This window comes from Sus scrofa, chromosome 4 (genome assembly GCF_000003025.6).
Source record: "Sus scrofa isolate TJ Tabasco breed Duroc chromosome 4, Sscrofa11.1, whole genome shotgun sequence".
In the NCBI taxonomy this organism is placed as follows: domain Eukaryota; kingdom Metazoa; phylum Chordata; class Mammalia; order Artiodactyla; family Suidae; genus Sus; species Sus scrofa.
In genome coordinates, this window is record NC_010446.5 from 84,174,481 (window position 1) to 84,192,922 (window position 18,442).

Below are 18,442 nucleotides of genomic sequence, written 5' to 3' on the forward strand. Positions count from 1 at the left end.
TTGGATCAGCACTTTCTCTTCAGAAAGGCGGGCGGAGCCGAAAACCAAACAAACGTCCTCTGCGCGCTTGGGGGCGGGGCAGACGGGAGCAGACGGAGCCTCCAGAGCCGAAGCCTTCACGGAGTTGGTTTTTCGGTTGCTGGTGTCTGTGGCTGAGAGGTCCGAGGTCGGGCTGAGTCTTGGGGAGCAATGGCGACCTTTGTGAGCGAGCTGGAGGCGGCCAAGAAGAACTTGAGCGAGGCTCTGGGGGACAACGTGAAACAGTAAGAACTCTCCGGACGCAGTGTCCAAGTCTCCGCGCGGGTGCTCCCCTGGCTTGGGGCTGCCGACCCACCCGGGTGTGGGTCCCCGCGGCCGCGAGGCCTGCGCAGCTCTTGCGTTGCGGTCGGCGGGCCCTCTAGGTTCCTCCGGCCCGGGCCGGGGCGGCGAGCAACCTCTTCTGACCCGTCTGGAGGGGCCGGGGCTCCCTGGGGACCCGGGAGGGCGCCTTCACCCGAGGCTGTGCCCTGGGTGGGGCAGGAAAAGCTCACTCCACGCCTTCACGCTCAAGGGCCTGTTGAGCAGTCGCGGGCCGTGCGCGAGGGTGTGGGAGGCGTGTGGCTCTCCCTTGGCCCGAGTCGGAGTCGGCACCACGCTGGGCGGCCAGCTCCTGGAGGGCTTCCTGGAGGCGGAGGCTTACTGTGCAGGCACTGTCGGTAAAGCGTGAACAACTATTTTGGAAGGCATACAGACCCTCTTGAGAAATAATAGTCACCCAACACTTTTGCAGTTATAGTGACATAGCAGTAGCGGACATTTATTGAGCACCTTTTCAGCGCGGTAATTGCTAATTGTACTATCTCATCTAATCCTCACGGTGGAGATGTTATTCTCATTATTATTCCCATTTGATAGATGAGAAGACTGAGATCTTGAGCGGTTAAGTAATTCTTCAAAAGTCACAGCAGGATTGGGACCCTCGCGTCTGATTTCTGCCTCTGATACCTTACACAGGGTTGCAAAGGACCCCTGAGGTGCCCAGCCAGACTTTCACCCTGGTTCTAGTAGGGGACCGAGTTTACATAATTGGTAATTGGATCAAAGGCTAAAGTGGTCTAGTGTAAAATCAGTAATACAGCAAAGGCCCAGGTCGTAGAAAGAGCCCTCCTGAGAAACAAGGACCAGTTTGGAAATTTTCTAAACGTTGTTATTAAAATTTTATTTTCAAACGTAAAAGAAACAAATTTTATTTTAATTTTTTTCTGTCTTTTTAGGGCCGCACCCCAGCATATGGAAGTTCCTAGCCTAGGGATGGAATCTACGTCTGCCAGCATACACCACAGCCCCAGAAATGCAGGATCTGAGCCGAATCTTTGGCCTGCACCACACTTCAGGGTAATGCCGGATTCTTAACCCACTGAGTGAGGCCAGGGATTGAACCCACATCCTCATGGATATTAGTTGGGTTAAACTATTTGGGTTCCATACTGCTAAGCCACAACCGGTACTTCTAAAATGTATATTTCTTAAACACCGTAGACTTTTCGCTTTGCTTTATATCTGGGATGCTTACAAACACTTGAAAGTGAATGTTCCATACTACAATAAATCTGAAGGACCAGGCTTGTGTGTATAATTGACTGATTAGATGTGATGGTGACCTATGATCCACAGGTTCCGGGTTGCCAGAAATGTTGAAGTTAGTATTCCCTGTTTGGTGTTTAAAGGCCAACACTGGCTGTCAGGTGTTGGTCAAATTGGTTGCCAAAGCTAAATTGGTACATCTGAACTAAATCTCTACTAACAGTGCAATCAAAATATGCCTTTGTGCCAGGAACAGTTCCTGGTACAGTGTTGTTCTGTATTAGTTTTTTTCCATTCTCTCACTGTCTTTTTCCCCCTTATGTTTCTTAAAAAGTGCTTCTTGGTTGAACAATCTGTGATATTGCTATATAGTAATTTCTCACATTTCCTCCATGAGTAGTTTGCTTTGGTTTGTACAACCTGACCATTTAAATTTGGTCATTGGTCATAGATAAAATATATAAGGGGAGTTTCGTCAGTGGTAGCGAACTTGACTAGGATCCATGAGGATGCAGGTTCCATCCTTGGTCTTTCTTAGTGGGTTAAGGATCCTGTGTTGCCGTGAGCTGTGGTGTAGGTCACAGACGTGGCTTGGATCCTGAGTTGCCGTGGCTTGGTGTAGGTTGGCAGCTGTAGCTCCGATTCTACCCCTAGCCTGGGAACTTCCATATACTGAAGATGTGTCCCTAAAAAGGCAAAAAAAAAAAAAAAAAAAAAAAAATTATAAGGTATATAAGAAACTCAGATATAAGTTGTTTTCTGTTTATGCAGTGGCCATAATATCCTTTATGTCAGGTTGTGTGCCCATGTCAGCTTCTAGAAAGACATGAGCTTTGCTAGCTAACTCCTTTTCTATAGCGTCAGGTTCAAATGGGTACCTAGTGAGGTTTTTTTGATGATTTAGCCTTTAATTTTCTCCAGCTATAGCCAGTGCTTCCTAGTCTGACCCACTATACTCCTCATCCATCACCCTCACCTACATAGAGGTTAACTTTGTTTTTGGTGTTTTTGAGGAAAATAGTCATTTGTTCATGGCTGTACAGTGAGGTAATACTTCAGCTTGATAGCCAGTGCTGGCTGTTTGGGCTAGAAAGCTTGCTACTGCGAAGGTAGATAGCATCATGTTGGCCTTAGTTCTAGAACAAGTTCACATATTCCAAATATGTATTTGCATCTTTCTTGTAAAATAAGGATTCAGGGCTTTTATTTATTTATTTATTTTTATTTTTTATTTTATTTTATTTTATTTTTGTCTTTTTGCCTTTTCTGGGGCTGCTCCCGCAGTATATGGAGGTTCGCAGGCTAGGGGTCTAATCAGAGCTGTAGCTGCTGACCTACGCCAGAGCCACAGCAATGAGGGATCCAAGCCATGTCTGCAACCTACACCACAGCTCACGGCAACTCGGAGCGAGGCCAGGGATGGAGCCCGCAACCTCATGGTTCCTAATTGGATTTGTTAACCACTGAGCCACAACGGCAACTCTGGGATTCAGGGCTTTTAAATAATGAACTTTTTCTCACATTACTATCCTCTTTTGTTGTATAGAATGGGATAGGAAAAGACTTTTGCTTTTCTGTGGAGCTTTATTTCATTTTTTTTTTTTTTATTGTTCTTGTCTTTAAAAAAAAAGAGGGGGTGCATTTCATTGTTCACCGTTGAGAAATTATTGACTAATAGGCGTGTGACTGTCAGGTGAAACATGGTGCCAGGCTCTAGAATTAAACACGTTTTGCTATTGAATGAAATGGGTCTTGGGCATCTTTAAGACTCCATGAAAGCCATGGGTTTTCTCCAGGGGACAGGGTGAGGAGCCCATGAACCCAAGCGGTTACATATTTACTTAGCCAAACCTAAGCTAATTTATATACAGGAGAAGCCCTGCCATAGGTATAACAGGGCAGTGAGAGCATTAAACCTTTCCATTTAGAAATCTTTTTTTTTTTTTTCCCTCTTAGAAACCCAAATGAGCATTAGAAAGTAGCTAATTGTGAATTGAAAGTGATGGTAAAACATGCACTGAGTAATTTTTAGTTCTGTTTCATGAGCAAGGAGTAAGCTTCCTTAGGCATGGAAACAAGGGGTGTGAATGTGAAAAATAAAGTATTTTACTCCTATTTCTAATAATGTTGCTAAGGTATAAAAAGGTACCAGTTAACTAATAATTTTTTATTATTAGTGTTTGGTTTTCACTTTAAAAAAACCACTAAGTTTCTCATATGCATGAGTATTTTCTTTGTGGTGAGGTGTTTTAAAACCCATTACTTCAGCCAGATTAAAACTTGAGTTCATTTGAAAATAAAGAGGTCACCCAGAATCAGTATTAATGTCCATTCCTCAAACCATAAAACATACACGTTTTAAAATATAAAATATAAATCTTTCTTAAAATTGAGGTGTGATGGACATATAACTTTATATTAGTTTCAGGTGTACAATATGTTTCATTATTTATATATATTGTGAAACGATCATCACAGTAAGTCTAGGTAACAACTCTTACCATACATAGTTTAGAAAGTTTTTTTCTTGTGATGAGAACTTTTAAGGTGTACTCTCTCAGCGATTTTTAATGATGCAGGATTTGATCATTTTAATAATGCTCTAAAATATAAATCTTGGAGTTCCCTTCATGGCGCAGTGGTTAACGAATCCGACTAGGAACCATGAGGTTGTGGGTTCGGTCCCTGCCCTTGCTCAGTGGGTTAAGGATCTGGTGTTGCTGTGAGCTGTGGTGTAGGTTGCAGACACGGCTCGGATCCTGCATTGCTATGGCTCTGGCGTAGGCCGGCAGCTACAGCTCTGGCGTAGGCCGGCAGCTACAGCTTCGATTCGACCCCTAGCCTGGGAAACTCCATATGCCATGGGAGCGGCCCAAGAAATGGCAAAAAGACCAAAAATAAATAAATAAATAAAATAAAATAAATATAAATCTTAAGTGTAGGTTTCTGGGTAGTAGGTCTTTTAGAAAGGTGACAGTGTGGAGGGAAAGATACAGCTGTGGTTTTTGATTCATTGACTCATGAGTCTGATTCTGTGGCTACTAGTCAGTCCCTTTTAGGGAGGGCTTTCCTCTTCCAATGATATTCTGATTCCTGGGTGGCTTAAACAACAGAAATTTAATTTCTCACAGTTCTGGAGTCTAGAAGTGACATCACGATGTAAGCAGGGTTGTGGTCTTCTGAGGCCTCTCCTATTGGCCAGTGCCTGCTGTCCCTCTGTGTCTCTTCTTCCAGGGACGCCAGTCACATTGGGTTAGGGCCCACCCCCACCCTGACGACTCCATGGAGGGCCTCTTTAAAGATACAGATACAGTCACATTCTGAGGAGCTGGGACTGAGGCCTTCAACATAGGGTTTTCGGGGGCCACAACTAAGTAATGGAAAATTTCCTTCCTTCCCTGGGAGTTGAGGCAGGTAAGGTGCACTTGGGGAAGAAGCAAAACCTGTGATTCTTAATATTGTTTCTGCTTCTGCAGATACTGGGCTAACTTAAAGTTGTGGTTCAAGCAGAAGATCAGCAAAGAAGAGTTTGACCTTGAGGCTCATAGACTTCTCACACAGGATAATGGTAAAATAATTATCTGGGGAGTTATTTTACTATTCTGAAGTTTTCCCAGATTTGCAGTAAATTAAAGTCTTTTCACTTAAAAAAATAAAATTTTGGTTTTAGTGGTATGTAAGGGCATTTAAATAAAGTGGATATTTAAAATTAAGTGTACAGAATGGCAGAATAGGGGATATCCAAAGTCCTTAAATGCTAGGACTAAAACAGTGGTTTCCTTATGTTGTAAATAGTCTGTATTTGACTTGTGACAATCTTCCCTTTTTCAGTCCATTCTCACAACGATTTCCTCCTGGCTATTCTCACACGTTGTCAGATTTTGGTGTCTACACCAGGTAAGGGAGTGGAAAAACTTCCAGGGATGTCAGTCAACAAACCCGGAACTGAAAGCTGGGCTTACTAGGCTTTAGCTTCCTTTAACAGATACATCTGTTGTTTGCAAATGAAATGCTGTTGGAACTGCTCAGAAGAAACATTTTATTATGTAGTAGTACAGATTCTTTCATAGAACCTTTTTTTTTGTCTTTTTAGGGCTGTACCCATGGCATATGGAAGTTCCCAGGCTAGGGGTGGAATCAGAGCTGCAGCTCCAGCACCTTAGGATTTGAGCTGCACCTGCGACCTACACCACAGCTCACAGCAACGCCAGATCCTTAACCCACTGAGTGAGGCCAGGGATCGAACCCACATCCTCATGGATACTAGTTGGGTTCGTTACTGCTGAGCCATGATGGGAGCTCCTCATAGAAACTTTTTAAAGCAGGTGATTCCCCTGTCCTTACACTGGCATTTGGTCTTTATTTCCCATTTAGCTCAGCTGGATTTAGATCACTTAAATGAGAGGTGAGGAAGAGGGTAGGTCATCAGGATGATAAAGCTGAGGAGTGTGAAGAGAGGGCATTTGGAGTTAGGAGAAGGTTTCCATAGCCATAGGGAAGATAAGAGCTCTGGAAAGGTAGAGCTCTGGCTTATGTTGGCAAACTCTTGGTGAGAACAAAGGTAGTGGGTAGCAGCATGTTGGGGAGGTGTGTGGAAGCTAAGCCTGTTACTTCGAACTAAATGGGTATAGACAGAGTGGTTTCTTTGCCCCTAATTTTTTGGAGCTTCAGTGGTACATGTCACCTCTTATAGTCTTAATCAGTCAAAAACAATTTTTAAAAAAATTAAAAATTTGTCTCATGATAAAGCTTATCCTGGGCTTTCTGGTGATTGTTATTTTTCTGTCTTGTAGAGGGTGCTGGATCTTTGCCCTGGACAGGGGGTTCTGCAGCCAAACCTGGAAAACCAAAGGGAAAGAAGAAGCTTTCTTCTGTTCGTCAGAAATTTGATGTAGGTTGTTCTTCAGTAGATCTTGGTAATGACTGATTTAAGTACTGGTATGATGGAACTGGCTTTAGTTTTTCAATGAGTATTATGCTTCTGGTAGTAGAGTTGGAAAAAAAGGTTATGATTTGGGGAGAAAAAGGTGTTACTATATTTGAAGTTAGTAAGTGTTTCAAAGATTGTGAGTCCTAGCCGTCTGAATTTTTATAATTCTAGTTTGTTATTGCATAAATAGGTTATTGTTAGCACCTTTTTTCAATGATTCAAAAACCATGCCTGTGTTCTTTCTCCTCTTAAATATTTTTGTGGAATGAATAATGTTTCTTAGATTGAAGACTTCTGTTCCAGGGGTCCAGGAGGCTTAGAGCCTCTGGCAGGATCCTGGTGACACCCAGCTAGGCCTTGAGCCTTCTGGGGCTTCTCAGAGAAATCTTGAAGGCATTGGGCTATAAGATTTGTAAACATTTTAGTATAACATGTTTTTTACAGTTTATATCTAAGGAACAACGTTTCCCCAAAGTATCCCTTTTATAGATTTGACTGCATGTTGATAGCTTTATTAACATCAACAAGCATTTATTTATTTCTACCTTTGCCCTATGTTTTGTATTAATAATATTCCATCTGGAGGGCTTTAGTATCTTTAGAGAGGCATACTTGGCTCAAAAAGGCATGTTTGTTATAAAATACAGTTTTATACTTACTTGGAAAATGGAGAATCAACAAGTGTTGCTTTTTATAATACAAACTTCAAATGATACGAGCCATATTCAATACAAAATCTTATGTGTTGGGCTTGAGGAAAAGCCACCGGGTAATATCTCCCAGATGGGAGATATAAACGGGCTATCAGAATCTCCTAGACGAAGGCTGAGGTTTTATGAGTGGAAAAGATTGGGGAAAACTGTCTTTAAAGAAACTAATGACTATGTTTTGGAAAGATTCTGTGTTGAAAATTGTTAGTAGAAGATAATAGTAACTGAAGAGTTACAGTTTTCTACATGTTCTTGGAGTATTTGTTATTAGACCTGTTATATTGGTGAACTAGTTTTTCTGAAGCATTAATTATATATTTATACTTTCAGAATATGCTTACTTTTATAAGTATACTTAAAACGCTCTGACTTGTTTGAAAATAGTTTTATATCTTCTCCCCAACTGTTACTTTTAACACAGAGCCAAATATTCTGTGATTATGAAGGTATTAATTGAATAGAATAAACTGTTGTGTATACTACCATTATTCCCCTTAATTCATGTCTTTATTGTTACTATGTAATGGGTATGAATCTGTGATTCTTTGTGCATGAGTTACTTTTTTTTTTTTTTTTTTAAATCCTTGTGGTATGATTTTGGTGGCATTCATTTGTGGGCTCTCCAGTCCAATACATTGGTTACTTTTGTATCTTATTACTTGCCACAGTAATGAATAATCTTGAAAAGTTTTCTTACCCATAGCATAGATTCCAGCCTCAAAATCCCCTCTCGGGAGCCCAGCAGTTTGTGGCAAAGGATCCCCAAGATGATGATGACTTGAAACTTTGCTCCCACACAATGATGCTTCCCACTCGGGGTCAGCTTGAAGGGAGAATGATAGTGACTGCTTACGAGCACGGGCTGGACAACGTCACCGAGGAGGCTGTCTCAGCTGTGGTCTATGCGGTGGAGGTTGGTTTGCTGGTGGCAGAAACAGTCTTACAGATTGAATGTGACAAGCTCGTGTGTGTTGTTCTAAGTTGGCATTGCAAGAACTCATTATCGATCTGATCTCAGAATTGTCATCATTGCTTTTGTTTTCTTTTGAGAGGAGAAACATCACAATCCAGAAAGTTGCCTTCAGTTAACAGACTAAGCTTTTCAGAAAAGTTACTTATGGCATAACACTTCTGACGTTTAATTTGTCAGCATGGGAATAGTTTTTAACCCAAAAAATGAGATTGCCAGTCCTAAAGGTTAAAATCACTGATCTTGCTGTAGTATAGCATTTGAAGAGTATTAGTAGACCTGACATCTGAACCATGGGATTCTTGTCTCAGTGCACTCTTTCATGCATTCATTTTATTCACTTACTTATTTGACAAAGCATACATTAGGATCTGTAGTGCATAGGTATTGTCAAGTGACGTTGGGTCATTCATCTGGGCTCTTTTTCCTCACATGTACCTCCAAGATTGTAATAGCTATCTCATGTGGTTATAAACATCAAATGAATTCTGTGTGTGGAAATTATAAATTGTACCATTATGTCCTGATGTGAGATGTTTTTATTGGTATAATTGAAAACACCATCCCAGCTCCTCTGTTAATAAATGGTAGGCCGGGACCAGTTCTGTCTCTGTTGTCAAGAGTACCTTCTCTTATGTACTTGGCTCTCACAAAGGTGAAGAAATACTAAACACCTGATTTTTCTGTTTATTTCCTATATATCTGTTATTTATGTGGCTTTTGAGAGAAGCAAGGTTCTTTTCAGGCAAGGATTTTAGTAGATTGGACACTACAACCCATACACCACTGATCTTGAAACTTTTGTCCCATTTTAAACCAAGCTTCAAGGTAGTTTGCCTTTTAAAAAATGTTTCTTTTTAGACTTTTATTTAACAGTATCTGAAAATCATTTTTGAGAGAAGAGCCAATTTAGAGATATAAAAACTTTAATAAATTTCTTGTAGGGCAAGCCCATCTTAAATAGAGCTGGATAAAATAGCAAGTCTCCCTTTGCTCTTTCCCATAGGCTCCTACTCTGGTTTAGCTCTGTGACTCTTTACATTCATTTGGTTTCTCACATCTTTATCCACTAAATGCTAATAAATATTTTTTTTGGTCAGTGGGAGTTTTATGGTTTAGTTTTAAAGAGGAGTTCATGCTGTTTTTCTTTTTTTTCTTGTTTTTACAGAATCACCTTAAAGATATATTGACATCAGTTGTGTCAAGAAGGAAAGCTTACCGATTACGTGATGGTCATTTTAAATATGCCTTTGGTAGTAATGTGACCCCACAGCCATACCTGAAGAATAGTGTAGTAGCATACAACAACTTGATAGAAAGGTATATGAAGTTTCTTGTGATTTTGCATCCTTTTCAGTTGGTTACGCTACTCTTATGTAATAGACGCCTGTTAAATACTTGACTGTTAGGTTTCTGCATGTTTAAGGTATCTCTGAGAGCAGTTCCGGTTTTATTTTCTTAAGTTGCGCCCTTGCATGGTAACTAGTGGAGTCTTTTGGTACTCTTTATATCAGAAGTGAAGTTGTAGTGTTTGGCTGCTGCCTGTGGTTTAATGTGAGTGCCCCCAACTTCCTGAGGTGCAGTGGAGTGGTCCCCTGCCACAGTGTGTCCTGGTGGTGGGAATGGGCCGGCTGTCACTCAGAAACATGGCCTGTAATTGTGGGGTCAATGCTGAGTTTCTTGATGGTGGGAGGAAGAGCAGTAGGTGTTTCCAGGTCCTCCTCTGGCTTTTGTGGTGGAGCCCTTGGCATCCTCTTGTGCAGGTCTCTTGGCTCCGATCTCTGGAACCTCTGTTTGCATGCCACTGGGAGCCCCCAGGACCTCTCTGATGTCCTGAGTCATCCCTCTGAGATGACCTGGATGACCTTCATCTCTGGGTTGTCTCTTTTAAGGGAGAAGAGCGGTAAAGAGATGACAAGGAGTTAAAGTTCAGAGAAGAAGGTGTGATTGGGAGGGCTGGCAGGAGGGGTGGAGGGGAGGAAGTAACGGGCAGGGAAGGCAGGAAAGTAAGAGTGAGAGATGTGGGGTGGGAGGGCTGAGCGGGAGCCCACAGAGCAGGTAGTGCTGACACCATGGCAGGCAGTGGGACTGGTGCCTGTTTCATGGCTCCGAAGACCTTGACACAGCTCATCAGGCCCATTTTGAAGAGCCCTGGCTTAAATCGGGTTCTCCATTCAGATTGCCATAGGTAAAGGTTTACCTTCTCAATCTCATTCGGGCATATCTGGGATTATTGTTCTCTTTTGCGAGTCTTTCTTCTTTAGAGACACACCAACCCCAAAGTGGCCCCTTGTAGTGCGTGCCTGCTGGAGCGAAGTCTGCCCCTGCCAGGCCTCCAGGCTGCCCTTTCCCTGCTGGCCTGTCCCTGTGGGGCTCCTGCCTTCCTCTTGCCTGCTTGTTTCTCCTACAGGGCTGCCTTTGTCTGACACCGACCCACGCTCACTTGTGCTTTCCAGCGAGCTCCCTCCTCACCGTTTGCATGTTCTCCAAAATTGCATAGGTTATCTCCTACTGTATTATGATACAAAAATTGCGCCTAACTTCCCAGCTGATGTTATATTTGGGTTCTATTCTGGGAAATTGGCAAGATCTGGCTTAGTTTTCTTCACCCTTTATTTTTGCCTGTTGCTCCTTTTGGCTTTATCTTCTTGCTTGTTATTTTTGATCCTCTTGTCTCCAGTACCCTTTATCTTCCTCTCCAAGTCAGTTTTTTGCGATTTCATTTTCCCTTAATTAAGAAATTAAGATCTCACTCATGCTCTCTCTCCCCCCCCCCAACTGGAAGCTCTTTAAGGGCAGGAAACAATTTTGGCTCAGTATACTGACTTAGTAAATATTTTAACATTGTGGAGAGAGGAAGGTAAATGCAGTCGCACTACATTTTATTTCCAGCCCAACAGATGGGCTGCCTTTGAAAGTTAAAATGACAGACTATTTGTGTATACCCTGGCTGAAAAATAATTGGATTTCTGATTCCCTTTAAGATTTATCATGAGAAGTGTTCTAGCAGCCCATCCCTATTCTGGTTGTTTGGTTATCTCCACCTTAGTTATGGGGAATATTTCTGAAATATTTTCTTTTCAGCCCTCCAGCCTTTTCTGCTCCTTGTGCTGGTCAGAATCCAGCGTCCCACCCGCCCCCTGATGATGCTGAGCAGCAGGCTGCGCTCCTGCTAGCGTGCTCGGGGGACACGCTGCCGGCATCTTTGCCTCCAGTGAACATGTACGACCTCTTTGAAGCTTTGCAGGTAACTCTTGGCTTCTTAAGGTTTACCAAGATTTATGGATAGGTTCAACGTTTCTTCAAGTCTACAAAGATATTCACTAGCTTTGCCTTTCTATGGCCTTTGGTTTTGAGTTTTTATTGTTTGTTATTGAAGCCATGAATACTAGCCTCATTTTTCAAATCCTGGGCTCAGTAGTCCTTCCTAATTTACCTCCCCCATCCGTCACCTCCCCAGTGAAAGGAAAAAAAAGAAAAAAGCCTCCTTGTCCCCTTATTCTTATTTTAAAGCCTTGCTATTTCCTTGTTTTCTTGTTAACCTGGTTTGGGATTCATTAGATTCTGACATAAAAGTTTAAAGATTTGCATGTCTTTTGTGTATTTTGTTGATATAAACCTTATTTTCATTTTCTATGTTGGAAAAATAAGTATGCTGAAGTATAATTGGAGACATACTGATTTTTTTAACCCCAGGTACACAGGGAAGTCATTCCTACACACACTGTATATGCGCTCAACATTGAAAGGATCATCATGAAGCTCTGGCACCCAAATCACGAAGAGCTGCAGCAAGACAAAGTCCACCGCCAGCGCCTGGCAGCCAAGGAGGGTCTTTTGCTCTGCTGAAATAGGATTTGAGGGTGTGGGACTTTCAGCAAATTCATTGATTATTGGGAGTTGAATGTTTTGGGGTCTGCATTTCAGGACTGAAGTGTATTATGTAAATATAACCTTTCCTATGGAAATGTGACAGTACACTTTACATTGCTGCTGTGAAGCCTTTAATATAAATCTGATTTTGATAATGACCCATATATCTCTGTATGTTTGTGTATATGTTCCCAGTTAAGGGAATAGGCACTGAGAAAATTCTGTGCCTGGAGTGGAGATGTTTAGGCATCTGAGGCTTCGTATCCTAAGGTCTGCATGCAAGGTAGGTGGCATTCTGAAACAAAGAAACTGTTAGAACTTAGTCCCCACAATCAGCAGGATGTCTGCGTGTTCAGGGACTTCACATATTCTGTATCTGGCAAGTCTAAAATTTCTGCATTTCTCCTGAAGAGAAAAGTTATCTTTTTTAGTGACCAGTTTAATATATAATTTAGTTTTTTGTGACCAGTTTAATTTTTAACAGATATAGGTAGTTACCTAAAGATTCATTACAACTCCAGAGAAAAGTCTTAGAAATGCTGTACTATTAGCCAAAATAAAGTCCTTTAAATTAAAAACCCAAATCAAAACAAGCTCTTAGAATGTAATTGAGCTTATAAAATGTCTCCTCATAACTCGTTTCTTTTATAGAGTTATTATTCCCAAAGACTTTGATTGGCAGGTTCATCTATTAATTATTGCTGTAGAATGTTTTAAGAAGTCCTTGTAAACATACCGGACTTATACTTGGTAATTATATTCCTATGAAACATCTTTTTCTATCCTTTCAAATGGCAGTGTTACTAATAACCAGATTTGTTTCTTTAGAGGTATGTTGCTTTTTATTAATTATTGGTGGGTATATTAGAATGCACAGATCAGTATAAGTAGGTCTAAATATATGTATAGATATGTATATATCGTTCACTATCTGGATCTGTGTATTTGGTTTTTGTACTTTAAATGTGGCAAATAAACCTTTTGGGAGGAAACCTACTTGTTTATTTATTAAAGAAAACATATAAGGAATACTGCCTTCTACAGAAATATGAACAACCTTGCTTTATGAGTGCTTAGCAGAAACTTTTCGAAAGAATGTACCAGATGAGAAAGATAAAAAGGAAGTTTCAATTAAGGCATGTCATTTCTTCCTTTTGTGATATGTAGATTTAAGACTAAAAAGAAAACATAAACAGCTTAGTTTCTGTTCTTGGCACAAGTCTGAAAAGCCCTTTAGAGTTTTAGGTAACCCAAGAATTTTTAGTAAGAATTTTCAACTGATACCCAACCACCTTTTGCTTTGAACCTTCCATGTATCTGAGCCTTAATGCTAAGTATGTGTTAAATTTCATGTGTCCTGTAGATGGAGAGGCAGCTATAAGCCTCGAACGTGTCCCGCTGCCTGTTGTAGTGGCAAGTTCCATAGAAATCTATGTAGCAGAGGAGCCTCCAGATTCCTCACTACTCTCTGGAACCTGATCTAAATTCCTAGAGTCGCCTACTCTGGTGGATAATTTCATACTTAGAATAAAACTTATTTTTCCCATAGAGATTTCAGTAATAACCTTAGCTGTAAGCATATCATTGTGCAAAACTAGGTTTGATAAGGCCCACCTTACTTTCTCCTGGGCACCGAGCACTGGCTTATTAGCACACATTCTTACGACCTTCATTACCCATTGCAGGGATCAACCAAGCACGCAGCTCCTCCAACACTTCTCCCATTGCCTGAAGTGATCAGTCGGACTTTACAGTGTCTGCTAAATGATAACTCACTTTGACCATAGATAGATGTGCTCAGTGGTTGACTCACACCAAAATGCCTCCAGTTTGAATGATGGTAAGGAAGCTTGGTTTTAAGGGTCAGACTTAAATGCTGTGGCCAACAGATTTGTTGATTTTCACAGCTTAAAAATGAACAAATGTCTAGATTATTCCTGAGTAGACTTAATATTTAATTGAATCTATGGGCATGGTAAATTGTTAGGACAAATTTTACTAAAAGCATACCATGAAAGGGCATGTAGGTTCATCACTGATTTTTTTAAAGAAATTTATGAAAACATGACACTAAGTTCTGTTTATCAACTTGTTAGCATGTTTCCATTCTCTTAAAATTAATATCCCTTTATGAATTTTTCATGTGATTTGGTAATGTACTATTTCTGAGAGTATTCAAAACATGACTGAGGAAAGGGCTGCTTTTGCCAGAGCCCTTTCCCCCACCTTTAAGCCAGATTAAAACCACACGTAACATTTTCCTTGGTCTTTAAAGACACCGACATTACTTACTGACGTCTCATGAACAGACTTTTTATTCAAGGGTGTAATATATTTTATTCAAAGGTGTAATTAATATATATTACTTCTCCAGTTCTCCAAACTGGAAAATTAAGTGTAAAGGAGAATTTGAAATGTGACTTTTTATAATGCTAGCAGATAAACAAATAAAACCACCATAGCCTATTATTGTCTTTATTATCAAAGTTTATTGTTGGAGTCAGTTCCTATCTACTGGGGAGTACAACTATGTCTCAATATGTGCTATAGTAACTCTAGGCCATTCTGCAAAATAGTTGTACTAGGGCTCGGTTAGGCATAGATCATAATTAAGTCAGTGGAAGAATGAGCCCAGAAAAACCCTGACAGTAGAGCCATTACTCTATTCAAGTTCCAGTGCTATGCAACCTGTAAGGCATCATCTATCAGCTGATGATGAGACTCAAGAAGGTGTTGGTGGAATGAAACAGGAGTTGAACCCATTTTCTACTCTTCTCTGCAATATAACTATGGCTCCAGTGCAGGAACCAAATATTAGGTCTTAGAAAATCCTTTAAGCTCCCTAAGCAAGTAAAATAGGACATAAAGAGGAAAAGACCAGAAACCAGAACAGTGGAGGATAAATTAAGTGAAATGGGAGGGAATGAAAACTTTTGGAATGAAACACAACTGGATTTAGATGCCATTTGAGATGACAATACAGTAGAGGTAAAAGCAAATGGGGAAACAAACATTCAAAGTTATTCAGATATAAGAAGTTAAGTGAAATTTCCCCTCTTAGAGGAAAACTGGTTTTAAAAAGAATGACTAATAGGAAAATGAGTACCTGAGTAGAAATAGGTGTTTCAAGATGCCAAGAACAGCATAATATATAAATGAGCTGGGTCTGCTGGAAGGGAAAGTGGTTATGGTAGTCTTTTATCCAGCTTTGACATTGGAATGACATTTATAGCAATGGCTTTGTCTATGAGGTTCTGGCATATTTTTTGTAGCACAAATAGCTTTGAAGGAATGTTTTCATAACACTCAACTTATGTGGGAATGCAAATTACTATAGTGTAAAAATTCAAAGGCCTCCCACCTATTTCTGCAGGATAGAAGATCAGAAGTCTTGAGACAGCTGTGGCTAAAGGCTCAAGCCCTCTCACCACCCTTATGATAAAACAAAACAAAAAGAAATTAACAAGTATCAGAGTCAGTGAGCCTTGTACCATGTAGACAGCAGATAATTTATGGTGATTTCTCCAGCAGGCAGCCTGAGAACAGAAGAGCTTGTGTACTAAATGCTACCCGATCATTAAATATAATAAGGAAAAACAGGGCCATTAAATGAGACCCTAAAAAAGTTTAGCTGCCAACCAGATTGGGAAGATAAATAAAACAGCATAGTTTATTTTAACCTGTATCTTCCACACTAACCTAGTTTGTCTATAGAAAATCCATCTGCTGGCTCCAGGCCAGTACGTCTGAATTTTGCTATGATCATCAGTATCTCATTTTTCCAAAAAGAGGCAATGTGTAAGTAGCAGGTGTACATAAATGACCATTTCTACAAAGCTTTCTCTGCAGTCTTGACCTGTGTGGGGACAGGTTCTACTGATGGAAGCATTTTTAAAGGCAGAAGAAAAAACATTTTACTTGAGGTTTTCTCCACAGAAAGGAAAGCAGTGGAGCTGGGCCCGTATGTAAGTCTCTTGTTGGTGCTGAACAAATGGTCTCATCTCCAGGAAATACCTTTGTTCATTCCTATTTACAGGTTTCCTTTAACGGACGCATGAAGTCATCTCTAAAACAAGAAAATGAGGCAGAAGTAGTTTCTTTTCTAACTATGTCTCTGATGAATTAAGGGTCCTAGACTTTTCTGGCACCTCATCGATGTTGGGCGGAGTTGAGCTGTTGCCCAGGATGGGATGCTCGGGCTGCTGTCCAGACCTGGGCTGCTGTCCAGACCTGCACTGTTTGAGCCCCATGGCCTTCTTCCATGCATCCACACCATGAGGAATCTTCTTAAGGACCTTCTTCCCCAACTGTTCCAAACACAGTTCCAATTGCTGGAAAAAAGAGAGAGTCACCCTAAGTGTGATTTAACCCTTGTATTTTACATATGGTATAACTTTTAATGAATACAATTATTCTGTTAGATTTCCAAACAGATGAGAAGGGCAGTTTTATGTCCATATGTCTCCTAATGTCTTATTCGCTGAGAACCCCTGTCTACTTCTATCACTGCCTCAGCTCAGAAACAGGGCCAATGGGAGTTCCTGTTGTGGCTTAGCAGGTTAAGAATCCAACATAATATCCATGAGGATGTGGGTTTGATCCAATCCATGGTTCTGCTCAATGGGTTAAGAATCCAGCATTGCTGCAAACTGCGGTGTAGGTCGGAGATATGTCTCCTATCCCACATCTCTGTGGCTGTGATGTAGGCTGGCAGCTACAGCTCCAATTTGACCCCTAGCATGGGAACATCCATATACCTCGAGTACGGCCCCGAAAAGCAAAAACAACAACAAAAAAGACAGGCAGATGTACAGAGATCAAGAATAGCTCATGGTTGTGATCAGAAATAAATGGAGCCCAGCATTGTTTTCTCCCTTTCCTCTTCTAGAAGCTTTCAATCTAGTCCTTTGGGCAGCAAATAGCTTAGAAAATTAAAAATGGGAGTTCCCGTAATAGCTCAGTAGTTAAAGAATCCGACTAGGAACCATGAGGTTGCAGGTTTGATCCCTGGCCCTGCTCAGTGGGTTAATGATCCAGTGTTGCCGTGAGCTGTGGTGTAGGTCGCAGATGTGGCTCGGATCTGGTGTTGCTGTGGCTCTGGTGTAGGCTGGTGGCTACAGCTCTGATTAGACCTCTAGCCTGGGAACCTCCACATGTCGCGGGTGCAGCCCTAGAAAAGAAAGACAAAAAAAAAAGAAAAGAAAAAATGAAAAAAAAATTAAAAACGCACAAAGGTGTTACCTAACAAGCTGGCAGGGTAAAAAGGATAAAAACGCACTATAATTCAAAGTTTGATATCCAATGGAGGCAGTATAATGGTCAGCAGAAAAGGAAGGCAGAATTCATGGAACAGAAGAGTAGGGAACATGAAGAAAAAAGCGATCTTAGTGACTATGAATGTAATAATAACTTCCTGGGATCTCAGAATTACACTGGGGTTCAATGATATGACTTGGAGGCAGGGAAGAAGTCACTCTTCAACTTATGTAGCATATATGGGGTGTGTAATGGGGTGGTGACAAGACTTCTCTTAGCATTTCATTTAGAGAAAGAGGCAAGTAGGATGGAAACACCTAATCATACTTTAAAGGAAAGGAAAAATGTCAAGATACTTTGAGGTCCTTTGCAAAAGGAGTGCTCTCTTCATATTAAATACTGTGTCTGGAGGAACAAATGAACTGACAATCAGGGAAAAAAGAACAAGAAGGTAAAATGAAATGCGTGTTTGTTCTGTGTGTTGCCCACTGTCTGTGGTGATTCTCCTCTCTCAAGGGGTATGTGGGGTGGGGGGGGGGCTCATTTCACTACCACACCCCACTTCCTTCACTTCCTTTTAAAGATGTTGCCCTTCTACACTCAACCCTGATAATTCCAGGCCCTTTCATCCTCAGTTCTCAGACTTTACTCACTGTAGTCCTGGATAAATATCCCGGTTTTTTGGTTTTTTGGTGTTTTATTTCAATTTAAAAATATCACCCTTCAGATGCCTGTGCAATTATTATACTTGCTCACTCCATATGAATGTCATTATGAGAATAAGATTTTTTTTTTTTTTTTGGTATTTTTAGGGCCGCATCCACAGCATATAGAAGTTCCCAGGCTAGGGGTCAAATTGGAGCTGCAGCTGCTAGCCTACACCACAGCCATAGCAATGTCAGAACTGAGCCAAGTCTGCAACCTACACTGCACTTAATGGCAACACCAGATCCTTAACCCACTGAGCAAGGCCAGGGATCAAACCTGTATTCTCATGGATCCTAATCAGGTTTGTTACCTCTGAGCCACAAAGGGAACTCCAAGATGATGTTTTAAAAAACACCTTTGAATTCCTAGCGAAAAGAAGCTATTCTTTCATTTCCCACTGGGTTACAGCAGATCACCCTAGGATGGAGATCT

The 18,442-nt window shown here is 41.0% G+C and overlaps 2 protein-coding genes across 7 annotated transcripts in view; one reads left to right on the forward strand and one right to left on the reverse strand.

The window, feature by feature from the left end:
• On the forward strand, window positions 1-15,597 carry TADA1 (transcriptional adaptor 1). 2 transcript variants are annotated; one of them, XM_001925110.5, is made up of 8 exons: window positions 1-263; window positions 5,040-5,131; window positions 5,395-5,460; window positions 6,357-6,454; window positions 7,907-8,116; window positions 9,342-9,493; window positions 11,258-11,420; window positions 11,870-15,066. In XM_001925110.5, the coding sequence occupies exons 1-8, from the start codon at window positions 190-192 to the stop codon at window positions 12,020-12,022; spliced, it is 1,008 nt and encodes a 335-aa protein (XP_001925145.1). In that variant the 5' UTR covers window positions 1-189; the 3' UTR covers window positions 12,023-15,066. The 2 variants fall into 2 exon arrangements, with proteins under 2 accessions (XP_001925145.1, XP_005663200.1); XM_005663143.3 differs by having other exon boundaries at window positions 186-263; window positions 7,912-8,116; window positions 11,870-15,597.
• The window catches only part of POGK (pogo transposable element derived with KRAB domain), a 15,877-nt gene continuing 11,947 nt past the window's right edge, over window positions 14,513-18,442 (reverse strand). For 4 of the 5 annotated variants that reach the window (XM_021088566.1, XM_021088568.1, XM_021088567.1 and 1 more), the window contains one exon: window positions 14,513-16,377. The gene's annotated coding sequence lies outside the window, so the exon portion shown is untranslated. 5 annotated transcript variants of the gene reach the window in all.

Coding starts and splice junctions, on each gene's coding strand:
- TADA1 (XM_001925110.5), top strand. CDS start 190: ATGGCGACCTTTGTGAGCGAGCTGGAGGCGGCCAAGAAGAACTTGAGC. Junction 5,461..6,356: donor GATTTTGGTGTCTACACCAG/GTAAGGGAGTGG, acceptor TCTGTCTTGTAG/AGGGTGCTGGATCTTTGCCC. Junction 11,421..11,869: donor ACCTCTTTGAAGCTTTGCAG/GTAACTCTTGGC, acceptor TTTTAACCCCAG/GTACACAGGGAAGTCATTCC.